The 16,511-nt window shown below is 40.6% G+C and overlaps 1 protein-coding gene across 2 annotated transcripts in view; it reads left to right on the forward strand.

The window, feature by feature from the left end:
• Nucleotides 1-16,511, forward strand: part of grm7 (glutamate metabotropic receptor 7) — a 153,138-nt gene that overhangs the window by 60,681 nt on the left and 75,946 nt on the right. For both annotated transcript variants that reach the window (XM_077575950.1, XM_077575941.1), the window contains exons 2-3: nt 1,774-1,990; nt 16,118-16,253. In XM_077575950.1, the coding sequence (XP_077432076.1) occupies nt 1,774-1,990; nt 16,118-16,253 (353 nt within the window). The remainder of the gene's footprint in view (nt 1-1,773; nt 1,991-16,117; nt 16,254-16,511) is intronic.

Here is a 16,511-nt window from a genome sequence, read left to right on the forward strand (position 1 = left end):
ATTGCCATTAATCAATAATGGTGATTCTTCCCCAAAAACACAACAAAAACGTTTAGAACCTCTCCATAATATTGTACTTTATAAAAACATACAGTACAGTAATGACATGATTAAATACGATTAAAAGGAATTTAAAAAGTGTTTGTCACACTGTGGAAACAGTAACAAGCATTTTTCTGGTGCAGCCATTTAGCACGAACAATCAGCTGGTAGACTAAAAGGCTAAGCTGTGCGGTTGTTTTAAAAGACAAACATCAGGTGTCAGTGAATTCATTAAAGACCTCCTGCTTGGAGGATGATGAAACAAAGCGGAGGCTAATCAATAACTTCAAAATGAATGTTTGAAGCCGTCAAAAAAAAATACCCATCTAACCAGCATTAGAAATGAAAAGAAAATTCAATCATTTTGTTGTATGTACAAGAAATGTGATTTCTGCATTTGAGCCATCACAGCGAACACACACTGTTAGTGGCCCCCACTGGAGCAGAGGGGGGGGGGGGGGTTCTGCTTAGATGCCCGGGGAGCAGTTTGGGGTATTGGTGTCTTGCCTCAAAGTCATCTCAGCCGTCCGTCTGGGGACGGTCTTGAAACAGGGTCCCCATGGTGGCAGGTGACAATCTTAACCACCTGGCCACAGCTGGCCCAGCTTTTGTACCACAGTCAACACGCTCGCAATCATCGTCCTCCTTCCACTGCACCGCTCCTGAATCATTCAATCAGAAATCCTCGACACTTTGATGGTCTCACAGTCCTTAGACAGTCGGATCCAATAAAACTCTGGTTTGCTAGAATGCATAATTGCAAACCTCTCTCTCACCTTGTAATTTTTAAAATTGCATACTATTACGTACCGGAGCCAGTGGAAACCCTGTGCGTGTGTAATGTGAGTTTACAATAATAATAATAATAATACATTTTATTTGAAGATCTTTGTACAAAACATATTAAAACACAGAGACAAAAATCAATAAGACAAAGTACAAATAAATAGATCATGTAAATTGGATGGTTGAGTTACAGGTGGATGGGGTAGGACGGGCTGAACAGCTATGGTTTGAGTCTAGTTTTGAAGAGTGGTAGGTAGTAAATGGCGCGAAGGTTGAGAGGGAGGGAGTTCCAAGACTGTTCCATTTCCAAGAGGATGGGCCCCAGGATAGACCTCTGTGGCACCCCAGTTGTGACAGGCAGAGATTTTGATTTGTGAGACTAAAGCTTGATGTATTGAGTGTTCCATTTCCAAGAAGATGGGCCCCAGGATAGACCCCTGTGGCACCCCAGTTGTGACAGGCAGATAATTTGATTTGTGAGACTAAAGCTTGATGTATTGAGTGTGAACGAGGTGAACCGGGTGCGAGTGATGCCAATGGATGCCAGTCTGTCATGGAGAGAATTGTGAGAGATGGTATCAAATACGGCTGTGGGTTGAATAGAATGACAGCTTGTGTTTGGAAGTGCGAGTTGGCAAGTGAAAAAAAATATCATTGACGTCATCAATTAGAACAAAAATGTCGAAGTCGTTCAAGCCTTTGCATTATAATAGAGAACAGCTGCGATGAATGATACCGCCATTGTTATCTTGAGAATGTTGCCTAATATAGCTCCACCCACCTTTAGCACCTTGGGTGCAGTTGCCAGGCAACCAGGAAAGACTCAAAAGAAGTGCCTTCCAAGAATCAGTTCAATGCATAAGTCCACGTTTTATCATCATGTCAAGCTCCAATGACCTAATGACCCTTCCTGGAGTCAACCTTTCAAATTTTCTCCTCTTCCAGATCCCGCAGATCAGCTATGCATCAACAGCTCCGGAGTTGAGTGATGACAGGCGCTACGACTTCTTCTCCAGAGTGGTTCCTCCGGACTCCTTCCAGGCCCAGGCCATGGTGGACATCATTCGAGCGATGGGCTGGAGTTACGTCTCCACCATCGCCTCAGAGGGCAGCTATGGAGAGAAAGGAGTGGAGGCCTTCACGCAACTCTCCAAAGAAGCAGGTTCGTTTTCCGTCAACACTCATTTTGCAGTTTTTTTTCTTCCTCAAACACATCTGTGTGATTTAAAACACGCTTGTGCCTCTTCCACTCGGCTAAAAATGCTCTTTTGCATTTCCAATTCATCTTAACGTTCCTTGTTTTGGGAAGATGAATTATTGATGTTTGGCAACGTGTGCCTCAGCTCCCCGGTGAGTTGCAAAGTGTTACTGCAGATGTAGACACAGAAGAGACTTGTAGAGAAAATATCACATCACAATAATCAGCAGTGCTTTTTTTGTTTTATTTTTTAATGCAGCCATTGTAGCCTTTTAGCTGCAAAACACATGAGGAATTATGTGAAAATGTCTGTAATATTTTCTTTGGACTCGAGAGGAGAACACATTTTTGTGTTACAGTGTCCTCTTGCTGTTCTGTTCTGTTTTGCTCAACCTCATCCTTTCTCTCTCTCTCTCTCTCTCTTCTTTATTTTTTGTGTGTATCCCAGCTTCTGAGCGTGCTCAGCTCAGAGAATGGTAATGATAGTCAGTGATCTTGGTGCTCAGCCAGCACAACAAACCACTTTAGTTGCTGTTATGAAATAGCAGGCCTTTAGATTTTTCCTCTTTTTCGAGAAGCAGGCCTCTCCTTTTGGCGAGGATCTCATTTCTTGAAGACAGATTTGAAATAAATTCAACCCAAGCCTGGATTGTTTTCCCAATAATATGGAAACTAACACGCACTTCAAGACACAAAAACATAGTAGGAACTCGGGGGTGGAAATTACACAGTGATAATAAAATATTGCCACAATATTTTGTCAATAATAAAATAAAATGAAACTGTTGCATGTTAAGCATACACCGGTATTTCAGAAATGCAAATCTATCAATCATTTTATTTTACACTGCAATTGTCATAATTCCGAGTTTAACAGCAAATGTACAATGTGGTGTCAATCAGCAGCTCCAAACATTCCATTCGTAATCCGAATTTGTTAGTACAGTGGTGCCTTGAGATAGGAGAGACCCAACTGATGAGTTTTTTTTTAGGTACGAGCCGTCATTCGTAAGACTTTTTACTTTGACTTGTAAGCATAAACTTGAGGTATGAGCGTTTTGTGGTGGCAGTGAACTTAACTCAAGTCACAATAAGCAGCACGTTGGCTAATTGTGAACCATTATTATTATTTTAGTTATTATTTTTTAATTCTTTTTTTTCAGGAGAGCTCAGTATTGTTCATTCGATTTGACATCATCATTGCTCTCCTTTTTTTTTTTTAAAAAACAAATAAATTAAAAAAAAATTATTATTATTTTTTTTTAATTTTAATTTTTTTTTTAATTCTTCATTCTGTTTAATGTTGCTTTCTTGTGAAGTTTACTTTTAAACTACATCAAAAAAGGAGAATTGCAAGCTGTGTATTTAGAAACACTAGCAAAAGATCACAACAGCAATAACATAGCTTTGCTTATAGTTTACTAGCTTAATGCTAATGTGAATGTGAACACATAATTGGAAACATGTATAACCCTCTAAGCAAATGGTATTGGAACACAAAAGACATAACACATTTAGACATTCAGTATTACATTACTCATAGTCATTTATTCTCTATCTTCTGCAAAGAGCTGAGAGGAGCTGAGTCTCTACTGTGCATGTTCATGAAGTCTGTCCTAAACTGCCCCCTGGTGGCCAAGGTGCACAATGGCCATTCAATTGATGCTAAGACAAAATCTGTTTCACTCTTTAAAATTTTACTTAAATGTCTTTCATGTATGTTTTATAGAATGTTATAGAGTGCTATTTCCCTCATTATAAAAAAAAAACACATAACATTATTTGTTATTTTTGGGGGGTAAACTGGAGTGGATTAATGTCATTTTCATTCATTTCGATCGGAAATTTGAATTTGAATTGCGAGCATGGCCACATAATGAATTAAACTCATATGTCAAGGCACCACACTACTTTTTTTTTTTTGACAATCATAGTTCAGGTCCAGATATGACCTGTGTGTGCGTGCGTGTGTAATTTGATGGAAGGAGGATATAGAGTTAAGGTGGTGGTGCGAACGGTTATCTGTCGACTGTGTGCTTCACTGCTGTGATTGATTGACCGGTGCTCAGTCCCTGTGAGTTGTGACCCTGCACAGGATCGGCAGTATATACTGTAGTGTAAAAAATGGAAAGGATAGATGGATGAGATAAGAGTGAAGTTGCAGAAGCTTTGACAGTATAGCCTGCACAGTGTTTTGCCTCAGTTTAGTTGACCCCCCCAATAACAATGCCACACTTGATATTGAAGCAAACATTTGCATCAAACTTATCTTGTTACAATTGTTTGGGTTACTTCTCTCAAACGCCAGCTGAACCAGCTCGGCCTTTAATTTAAATTTGACAAAAGTCGGAGTGTATAATTAATTCTTACTTATTGCCGTGGATGTGTCAAAAGTCAGACCAAGTTTGAAAGAAGTCAGCTTACTTAAAAGCCTTTTCACACTGCACTTTTTTTTTTTTTGGTACTCGCTTTGCGCAAGGACAACAGTGCTAGCTTGCCCATATTTTGAACTGCTTGTGTAGTAGCCAGCCAGGAAGTTACAGAGAGGCTTTTTCTGCTGGTTGTTCTGTTGCTGTGAACGCTCTAAAATCATTCAGCCTGCCAGCTCTTCTATTAGATGCGCCTTCTGACATCACTGTCACGACATGACACATTCAATTACATTCATTACAGCCTTGCGCCGCCACAGCACATACACACCGAATGGGTTTGACGAAGTGCAGTGTGAAAAGGGTACTTGGACTCTTTTGGAATCTTCGTAACTCCAATATATATATATATATATATATATATATATATATATATATATATATATATATATATATATATATATATATATATATATATATACAGTATATATATATATCCAACTCTTGGATATAAGCAAACAGTAGGAGAGGCATAGCTCAGGTGGTAGTATGGCTTTGGTCTCCCAAGCTGAAGGTTGCGAGTTCGTTCCTCAACCCTTGAGTGAGTTTCTTTTTTAAAAATTCTTTATTCTACTCTCTACCAAGTGTAAATATTACTCTAAAACTGAGTCTATTTGGTCCCACTAGAGCAGAGGTGGGCAATCTCGGTCCTCGAGGGCCGGAGTCCTGCAGGTTTCGGAGGTTTCTCACTTCCAACACAAGCTGATTCCAATCAACAGGATCATTTTCAGGCTTATGCAGAGCTTGCGGATGAGCTGATCATATATCAGCTGTGTTGGGGAAGGGCAACATGCAAAACCTGCAGGACTCCGGCCCTCGATGCCCACCTCTGCTCTAGAGTCAAATTGACTCTACAGAATTTACTGTGTAGTATTAGTTTAAAAAATACTGTTTGGCACTAAAAGGCAACTTTGCAAGGGAAAGTGTGTGGGTGTGTTGCACAGTAACTCGTTCAGGGTAATGGCCCCTTGATGCCACCTTGATTGGATGGATGAATGAGAAATTATAAGACATGCATATTATGTTGATTTTACAGGCACTTAAGTGTAAGTGGTTGTTTATGTGTATCCTCCCTGCGATTGGCTGTTGACCACTCCAGGGTGTACCGCGCCTCCTACCCAGAGTCTGCTGAGATTGGCTGCAGCTCACCCGCAAGCCTCGTGAGGATAAGTAGAGCAAAACATTGATGGATGGGTGCTTTGAATAATCTACAATTGTCCATCAAATCAAAGAGCTGCTTTACCGGCACAGCAAAAAAGAGCTTGCAGTGTGTTGCACCCCACCTCCACCTCTGTGCATCTCAACCAATTTTATAATCCTACAGGGAGAGATCACCGTCTTCTACAGCACACTAATGTGCACAAACCTCAAACATGAAAAAAAAAAAGGAGTAATAAAACCCTGCAGGCACTGATCAGAAGTCCAGCATGCATAAATATTTTAGTTGTGCGCATTCACATCGAGTGTGATCACTCATTAAAACTTGAAGAAGCTGTTTGCGGCCGTGTAATATACGTCGACAGACTTAGAGCAAGAGCAAGAGCAAGGGGTGGGTGAGAGAGAGAGAGCGAGAGAGAGAGAGACTAAAAATCTCTTGATCTAGACATATTTTGAAAGTTTTTTCTCCTAGATCCTGATAAACACCCCACGACTTCTCCCCGCTTGCTTTCTCGCATACATTTCTTATGGATTTGTTTAAATACATTGCGCAGAGCCATAAACTATTATTATTGTGACTTAAACAGCTATGGAAAGAGATAACTAAATAATAGCGCGCTTGTTGACTCATCCTTTTGCGGCTAAGCAGCAGTCATTTTCACGTATTTTGTATTCAAATACAAATGGGAATTATTTGCTTTAAAGAAACCCTTTAGAGTACCCCAGGCATCTTATCTTTAATAAACACATTAATTATGCAAGAGCATTTCTCATGATTCATTCACACACTTTTGTACCAAAGCGCAGCGAAATCAGTCAAAACAGAAGTAAACATCGAAGTGTTATTTACCACTGACACGGTATATTCCAAGTAGCAGCTTAACCTAAAATTGTGATGTATCATATTGTTGGCTCTTATGTTACAGTAGCGATACATCAACAGTAAGTTAAAATTTCAATGCCGTTGTGCCTGGCGGTTCGCTTATTGCTATTGTAAAGTAAACATTGCTAGTTAATTGAATATAGCCTAATACTGCTCGTTTGAACAAATTGCAAACCATAACAAGCCTGAGCTCTTCAACCCGACCCAATCCAATCTTCAAACAATTTGTTAGGTCAAAATAATTAACCCAATGCTAGGTAAAAGTAACCCAATCTGCTCAAAATGCACAGCGACGCAGCGAAGTGGGTTATGGGGAGAGGTCGGGATTAACAGCATTTTTTTCCGGGCTGGTTCCCATATGCCTGCCGGGGTGCCGGTGGGGTGGATGGAGGTTTGGTGGGCGGGTGCGCCTCCTGCCCTCACCCGGTGGGGGTTGGGGTGGTGGTCGCTCCTCTTAACTCACTGCACAAATTTTGCACAATACACTTTTATAGACATATAGGGCACATAACACACTTGGGGTGGGGGGGGGTAGGGTGGAAACACCGTCTTCGCCCTACAACTCCCCTCCAATTTTAATGCACCACACAACTGTGTGGGGGGGGGGGGGGGGGCATCGGTTGGGGCAGACCGCATTATAGTCTGTCCTTCCTTCCTTTCCTCATTCTCTCCTTTGGTCTCTTGAGGTCTCCCTGATTTGTTGGAATTTAGATGTCTCTGGGGTTGGTGAAGGACTCTGGTTGGTGGCCTGGTGGATGATGTCTGGTCGGTGCTGGATTTCATTTTCCTTTCTTTTCTTTGGTCCTTCCTCGGGTCTCCTGACAGCCTCACGACTCTGGCTGGAAGTGTTCAGTTTAGGTGAACGGTGTGGGATTTTTTAAATAGGTTTTAGGTGAACTAATGAATACACACACTCGCACGCACGTACGCATAATCACCCACATACAAAAAAAAAAAAAAGGAGAGCAATGATGATGACATGTCAAATCGGTAAAATTACCGAATGAACAATACTGAGCACTCCAGGAAAAAAACAACAAAAAAAAAAACAGCATCTTTTTTTTTATGCAGTAACTAATAGCATAAATACTTGGTCGCTACTTTGAAGATTCCATTGGTAGTATTGTGGGGGTGGTCTTGAATGTAGCCTCTGCGATAGATGAGGGTTTACTGTGTTGTCACTGTCCGATGGGAACCTTGTACATGCTGTTGCACGCTTTTGGATGTTTCTGACCTTTGAATACGACGTGTCTTTTCCATGTACTGTCAACCCTACTTTTCAAAATGAGCAAGGAAAATATGTTGAAAAATATGTCGGCTGGTCTGCTATGAAATGCTCAAGTCTCAACAAGCTGAAGAAAAGCTTTATTATTCTAGTTTTTATTTTGACCTTGAATAAAAAAGGCAAAGTTCCTTCTAAAAAATATTTCTAGTATAGTGACTGCAAATGATCTATGAAAGTCACATATGGGTTTGTAAAATTATTATAAACTCATTGACTGCCGTGGACGTTTATATTTGTCAACTGGAATCCAACTGTTGACTGCCACTGGTGTAGATTCATCAAGTGCATTTTTCAACAGGTAGGCATGGAAGAAAGTCTCATCTAGCTTGTCTGTGAAATTTAGTTTAAAAAAAAAAACACTGTAATGGCTAACAGATCCCTGTAGATGGTGACATTGCATCATTTTGTATTAGAGATCAGTACAGCTTTTATGTGTTTCTGTAAAGCGCTTTATGACAGCTACGGCTGTTTGAAATTACCATGACTTGACTTTTGAGTAGAGGATAAAGACTAGGGGGTCATCGCAACTTGTCATATTAGTGAGAGTAAAATGCCAACATCGAAGTTACACAAGTTTAGTCACCTCGCGCTTGGACAAAGTATGTATACGTATAGTATAAAGAGAGCGTGTGTCAATCGGTAGGTAGAAAGTATAAGTAAAGATGACAGTTCATTGAGTAAGTGAACAAACACCATGCAAAAAAAAGTCACTGCCGTTCAACTCGAGCTATGCGGTTATTCACAGCACGTTTCATAGTTGCATGTAAATAAATTATGATACCATCAAAAGCCCTTTCTCAATCTAGTGTCACAAAAGCAACAAATATGAGCGTCAGTCATGGTTCTGATTGACATATGCAAATAATCGCAAATAAATAACTCATTTGCTCCCAAAATGTCTGAATATGTTCTATTTTAAATATTATCATGGTCCCAAAAACATATTTATACGTTTTTTTTTTTTTTTGTTTATGCTAGAGCATACAAAAGGCTTTGATGCAGCCTCTAAACTGAAGAGAAAGTTTAAAGCAATGGTAGTTATTACAAAAACGGCCACCAGGTGGCAGCAGAGTTTAAGAGATCAACCAGGGCCATGTTGCTAAAAGGCTTTTTTTCCACGGTGTTTTGTGAATAATGATGAAACTTGAAGCTATATTCTAAAGCTAATTGCTGTAAAATGGAAACAGATAGAAATATACTTTTTTCCTGTTGAAAGAAGAGACGCTAATCTTTCTTTTGGTAGGTTTCATGTTTTTAAAGCAATAGAACACAATATTCTGTGGACCTTGCAAAATCAGTCAAAATCCAGTAAACAGCCAGGAGAGAAGGGGTTTGCTTCAGTCAAAAAGGCTGTGAATGAATGAGTTAATCAATCATATTAGCTTATCTTCAGACATTTTTTTCCTTATTATTGTATGCTTTAGGTGGAAGACTGTTTCTATGTTTTCCTTCTTCAGCTATGTAGCGTTGTCGGTTCATTTTTGACAAACACAAATCTTTGTTCTTGTCATACGTTCATTGACAATAATAAAATCAAGATAGTATCATAAGATTGCATTACTATATGGCTCTCACCTCTTATAGAAAGTGACTTGATGTATTTTGCGGTATAAGCGCGCAAGACACATGAATTTCTGGATTATGATATCGTTGTCGTGTCTGTGCACACTGAGCTATGAGACCTTGAGACGGTTTTCAGTGGCTGCCCTGTTTGTAAATGTCAAAGGCATTAGCAGCATTCTCGCTTCACCACTTCAAGGGAGAACCATCTTGCGAACTAATGCAATATGGCTGCCCATTTCCCCCAGCCAAGTTGAGAGTGATGGTCAGTGTGTATTGATTTGCTCGGTTTTTATCCGATTCTTTTTTTCTATTGTGTGCCTGGTCCAGGCACTGTTTCATTGTAGACTTTCATCCTGGCTGCAGGTGAATCTCGCAGAGATATATCTTGTTTGTGTGCGTGCGACTTTATTTTTTTACTGTCTTCCTAGGCTACATGAGAAGAAAACCACCCACAGAGCATCGCGGTGGAATTGATTGTCGCAAGTTGCCAACACGCAGGCCTATTTGCTGGAGAAGAAGGGGGCGGGATGTTAGTTAGCATTAGCAGTGATCTGGGGAGCAAGCCAGATGTATCTGAAAATAGTTGAAAATGGAGCACAATATTTTTTGCATGACCCCGTGGTGGAGCCAAGTCTCGCACTGGCAGAGGAGCAGCATGCTGGAAATAGCGCGATGGGATGAACATGGATGCCATCTGCATGTCAGCTCATTTGATATGCTCCCATTTATTCAGGATGAGAGACGGCAAGGAAAAAGCTGGCCCTTTTTTCTCCACTTTTAAGGTGATAAATATAATTACAGCACCCACAGAGGTTTGGCTACGGAGGTGAATAGACAAGTGGGAGGTCAAATCCATTGAGAGCCTTCAATTTTAAGGGAGTTGTATTTCAGAAGCAAAATTGTGAAAGTTGAGTCATTTTCACATCCGAGGGCACGGAGGATGAATAATTGAGACGGCGATGCACTACAGGACGGACAGATAAACCGAGAACTTCCAAAAGCTATGATCATTAAACTAGCGTCTATATTCATGTAATGGGGAGCAGAGGTTTGGGAAGCCCAATCTGTGGAGTGCTGATGTCAGGCTGTTTGACGATCACAGGTATAAGATTAAGGTGCAGCTAAAAATATCCTTTCCACCAAAGATCCCAGTTCAGCTCAGCTCTCCATGGTACTGTTTCAGAGCAGTTAACCAGAGCCTGGCTTGTGTTTCGTGCGTGTGACATAGTTAGAGAGTTGTTCATCAAAGACTTCAACAAAGAAGAGAAACGTGGCACCGTGCACTTCCGTGTACTGAAAGCAAGAAACACAAACTGCATTGCTGTGTAGGATTCAGCATTCGCTAACCGGGACAGGTCCTGAGGAGAACCACTTGCCTAGACTGGTTTTCTGCCATTTTTTTCCGATGGCTGCATGGGGGGGGGTTGGACCAAGGGATGTATTGATTTTTTTTGTTAACAGTGAGCTTTGGAAGCCCTTTGAGACTCTTTAAGGGCCAACTTTGCTTTACTTGACTTTGGATCCTCTCTCAGTACACCAAGTAGCTCAACCTTGAAAGCCATGGACAAGAGCTCTTATATGTTCAGATTTAGGATTATTTTTTTTTTGGTAAAAAAAACAAAACTGTTGCCCTTATACAAATATTATCAACGGTCATACAAGTATAAATCTGTGGTTAAGGATGCAAAAGCAGCCGCTTCTTTCAGCAGCTCCATTTCATCATTGAGCTTTTCTCGTCTTTTTTACTTTGTTTATTTAAATGTTTGAACCTCACTTAAATATTACTTCTTCTTCTAAACATGGACTTACAATTTGTACTGGTCACTGTACTTAGTTACAGTTGGAACCATCTGTTAAAAGGACTTCATGCTAACACTACGCGTCTCCCAGAGTGTGATTCCTCGTCAGTTGTTGTGAGTCGTGAGCCAACAAAATGTCCAGCTAGGTGGAACGTGAAGATGAGTGGTGTTGAGAGTCTTCTGCCCAGATTTAGTTATAACTGTTTAGATTTAGTCATAACTGTTTTAATTTCCTCAGTAGAGCTTGGTGTGTGTATTGAACGAGGTCTGAGGAGGGGGCCTCGTCTGTTTCCACATCAATGGGCCAGTGTCTGGGGTTGAAGTCAATGTGTATTGGATGATATGCTGAATTTGACTCATGCAGACTTTACTTATAGACAACATTGTGCAATGATTATTATTACTTCTTAAGTCCCTAGCGTGAAATCACTATAAAAGAGCGCCTTTGATCCATGTTTTCTAGTATTTATTTTACTCCGGTTGTCGCCCACAGTGATAGCCACTTCACGTTTGGTAGAATAGAATAATCCTCTTTATTTGTCATGCACACACACACACTATACATGAAATGTGGCCTTTGCATTTGACCCATTACAGTAGAAAGCCAGCAAACACACAGGGAACTCGCTCAAGGACAGCACAGCTGCGTCCTGGGGCCCCACAGTGACAGGCAACGATTTGAACCACTTGGCCACAATTATCCCAAAATCAATCATACCATTTTTATCTGCTGTGACCCGGATGTGGACATTTACTGCACCCGGTTGTCTTTCTTAAATTAAAAGTTGGCCTTTTATTTTCTTATAGGCGAGGATGATCAGATGTCTCGTTTTGATCGGGATAGTCCTATTCTGAGCCTTGGGTCCCATGGCCCAGGATTTCGCTAACCCCATTGTTTTGTCCCAATATTAATCAACTCCTCTCCCGCCGTTCCGTTTGATTTTTGATTTTATGTCAATCACGCACTTGTCATAGTGGTTCAAACGATAAACCCATTAAAAAGGAATGTAACTGTTAAATTCCTTCCTATTAACTCCCAATTTCATGTTTGCTAATCGGTAGAAGCTGTGTTTTGGTCATACTGGAACTAGAACTACTTCCTGCTTTCATATCTAAGAATCATGGGAAATGTAGTCCTGCTATTCTAATACTGCAGTCACCAGCACTTCTCAAGGCAGGCACAGCTTTTCTAGCTGCATATTTCCAATGTTACAATTCAGGACCGGCATGAGATAAACGGTGCAGCCAGCTTCCAATAGCTGTCAGGAGCAAGCAAAAAAGGTTGAGTGCAATGCTTTGTTTAGCACTGATGTACTGGCAACCAAGATAGCGTTTGGCATTAGCTTAAGAAAATGGTATCCCAATTTTTATTTTTATTTTTATTTTTTTATTTTTTTTCAGGAAATCCCAATTGGTATCCCAATTTAAGGGAGTTGAAAACTGGTTGGAATGTGTCCGATATTTTGAATCCCTATTAAAATATTTAGTTAATTGTTTTCCTGTAACTACGACTGATATTTGACATTACTGGCCGACTGAAAATAGTATGACGGTGAGGAAAACATGCAGGACGGCCTGAGGCTGGCAAGGTTGACATTTCTTACATCAGCTTTTCTTTGCAGCCGTCTGCCTGGGCCCGGGACTCGCGTTCCCCTTTCTCTTTGCAGTGACAGGCGGAGGCGGTCCAACACACACCCCAGTACTCTACAAATACAGAAACGGCACTTGAATTTTCATCAGGCCTGCCTCTCTTGACTACTTGAGTGACGGACAGACGGATGAAGGCACCCATTCAATAATTTAGACGCCTTCTTGCAACAGTTGGTCCACAATAGTCCGCTGGAAAGACGAGATCTGCTTCTAAACTTCATTAGTCCTTGCCGCGATCTCTCTCATTCTGCATTATTGACCAATGCAAGCTGTAATATATTTTGGTTCACGGCTGTTATAGCACCATAACTCTGCACTGCGGGCTAGTCGGTTTTTTGTCATTATGGACTTAATGCTTTTTCATGAGACCTGAGCTCTCAGTATGATATGAGTTTTTGTTTTGTTTTTTGCCTGTGGAATGAATGGGCGTGATAACAACCAGCAGAAAGATTGGCCTTTGCAAGAAAGGTGCGACAAATGCGCCAGGATCAGATGTAGAGTGCGTTTGGTGTCATAATGTGAGCTTTCCGGCTGTAATCTTTTTGCGGGAGCCGAGCTTTGGCGTCATCCCTGGGAGACCTACAACACTGACTTCACTGCGCAAATGACACCAAGCTTGTTTCCATTTAACAGGATGCTGCGAGCCCTTAAGCAAGAGCCAAACCCATTGGCGGGCTCCCGATGTTTAGGTTTAGTCCACTTAGGGGGATAACAGCAGTCATCCCACAGGTCTCCAGGCACTTCCAGAATCTGTTCTTTAAGAAAAAAAAAAAACATGCCCGCTGATTCTTAGAAAGAGGCAGTTGGGAAAGAGTTCAGAAAGTGTCATCTTGTTATTGCGCTGCACACAAAAAAAAAAAGCCACCAGGACTGGAGATGCATGTTCTGCCAGCCCAAAACTGTTTGTATCAACGTAATGAGCCAGAGGAGACTGGCAATTAGGACTTTACTTCCATTTATCTGTCTAGTCAGAGAAACGCAAACGGAGATGTTGGCTAGGCTATTAAGTTGCTTGAGTGGGAGAAATTTTAATTGGTTTTGGTAATGTTCATTCAGAAGGCAAGCTGCTGACCAAAAGGAGCCGCGGTGTTGCAACCCCACAGGTGATTGTATTATTTGTTTACAAGTCCTTAAATAAACACGTTATTGTTCTTTTAGTCCATAACAAATGGCCATTTGTGACAATGTGTGTTTCCAGATGCATGGCGGCATGTTAGCAAAGCACTTACTGTACATATGCGGTTGATACCCTTGATCGCGTGTGAACTCATTAGCGGTGACCTGTCGAAAAATGATTTATTGTCAGTATTAGTATTCTCTTTGTGATTGCTGCATGGACGAGGCGATCCGATGAGAGGACAACATCAGATAATGTCTTTCCATAAAAAGGCAATGACAAATCCATAACATCAAATCTGTAACTTTATGTCCCTGTTGTTGAGGATTATTGGATTTGTTGTCACGGATATTGTTTATCCCGCTCACTCCTGCAAAAAAGATCCTGGCATGGAGTCAGGTCTAGTGTGTGATTTACTGCATGTCGCTCTGCTTTGTCGGTCACTGCCAAACTGTGATTAAAAAAAAAAAAGACAAAGAAAGAAAAATCACTCACAAGACAATTTATTAGATGGACCTGCACAAACAAGACAAGAACAGTACGAACGATTATGCTTGATCAATAATGATTACTTAAGCAATATGTTTATTACAATATTGTATTTGTAGTTTGCAGTGTTATTGGCATGCACTGCATCACGCTGCAAAATGTGTGCCTTATTTTTAGCATGCGGGAGCCAAGTCATTAGGAACGACTTCCAGTATGATGAAGTGTGACACTGATCACAGAAACATGTTGTTAGATAAATACCTTCTTGACAGTGTGTTCATCAATGAAAATCATCATAATAATGAACATGATTCCAGATGGAAAAATTGCACAGCAGTTCTTGCACTGGATGACAAAAGCGTCAGATTTCAGATTCTGAGTGGTGATGGCCTGACAAACTGGTTTAAAAATCATATCAGCATTCTTTTCACGCACTAAATATTTGGTTACAAATACTTTAGATATCCAGCAATAGAGAAAGTATATTAGCCATCGTCATTTAACAGGCTACTTCTTTAAAAAATAAAAAAAATAAAAAATAAGTTGTGTGCAAAAAAAGGATTTCATTGAGTCCGTCTTTACGTTTGTACCATTCATAAAAATAAAAAATAAAGTAGATTACTTTCTGAATCGATGTTTAAAGCAGTTCTTAAAGATCCAGGGCACTAATGCAAAAAAATATATATAATTGGAAATAAAAACAACAAATATATCTACATAAATAAATAAATATAAAAATAAACATAGAAATAAATGCGGAAATAAATACACTTTCAAATCAATTTTTTAAAAGCGCTCTGCTCTCATATTTATTTATTTCATGCTCAAATGCATCATAAAATAGAGTGTGTCTTGAGTTGAACTATTCACCTATTGGTTGATTGACGTGTCAGCCTATGTGAGACTCTTGACCGTTCCACAGCAAAGGCTGAGAATTTGTGCATCATGCTGTTTACAGGAACTTGTGTGAAGTTGTCGAGCAACTAGACATTCACAGTCACATGTTCTGGTGACAGTGGACAAATTGGCCGTCCACTGCTGGAGCACTCTCGAGAGACTCGAGACTTCCTTGTTCGATGACCGGCTTGGTGTGAGTGAGAGAACACTACCTTTGAAAGGGAGCTTGCGAATAGTCCGACCCAAGACCCCTCATTTGAATAACATTTAATGACATTTCATGCTGATATTGTCTGCAGCATGATTTTTTTTTTTTTATACAAATTGTTGACCAAAGTAAAGTAAAGTGCTCTCTTTGATGATGCAGTGTTAATGGTTGGACACGAGCCATTTTTGGGGGGGGGGTCTCCTGAAAATTTTAAATGCGATTTATGGTACGAAGATTCCACCTGACGCCAGTGATGTTTTACATATTTTAATGCTGTTTTGTTTCTTTTAAATCTCACCAAAAATGACCTGGCCCATCTGTCTGTTTTCAAAACTGAATGTGAACATTTGCACTAGATGACAGTGACTGGTGTGCCTAAAGTGACTTAGTGTGTTTTGTTTAATCATCATGAATCATGATAAGATCTTCAATACCTGACTACTACAGTATTGTTTTATGCTTTCCTTCCCTTTTATCAGGGCAGGAATTCCACATAAGAAGCCCTTGTAGCCCCAAGGCTTTTTGTGCGCGTTCATACTCTATATACGTGTGACAAAATAGTAGTGATTCTAGCAGAAGCTTTATGTTTTTTTAAACTCTCTCCATTTATTAGGTGGAATCTGCGTGGCCCAGTCTTTGAAAATCCCGCACAACCCCAAGATGGAGGATTACGACAAAGCCATTCAACAACTGCTGGAAACTCAACACTCCAGGGCAGTCGTCATCTTCGCCAATGAAGAAGACATACGGTGAGCGGCGGCGTACACGGTGGCATCCTCGGTGCCGCTCAGGCGTGCTGATAACTTGCCGTGTTCCACTCTTTAATCTCTGAGTGGCAGCTCCCAAAGACAAGCCACAGGCAAAGATTTGCCATGCATGCGGCACGGCACGTCTGTTACACAAACATGCCTTGGCAAACACAAGAAAGCGTACACGGGGAATACGGATCACAAGAGAGCAACGCGGATATTGTGTCAATTATACTTGCCCGTAGGGAGTTGTCATCA

Source organism: Vanacampus margaritifer, chromosome 1 (genome assembly GCF_051991255.1).
Source record: "Vanacampus margaritifer isolate UIUO_Vmar chromosome 1, RoL_Vmar_1.0, whole genome shotgun sequence".
NCBI lineage: Eukaryota > Metazoa > Chordata > Actinopteri > Syngnathiformes > Syngnathidae > Vanacampus > Vanacampus margaritifer.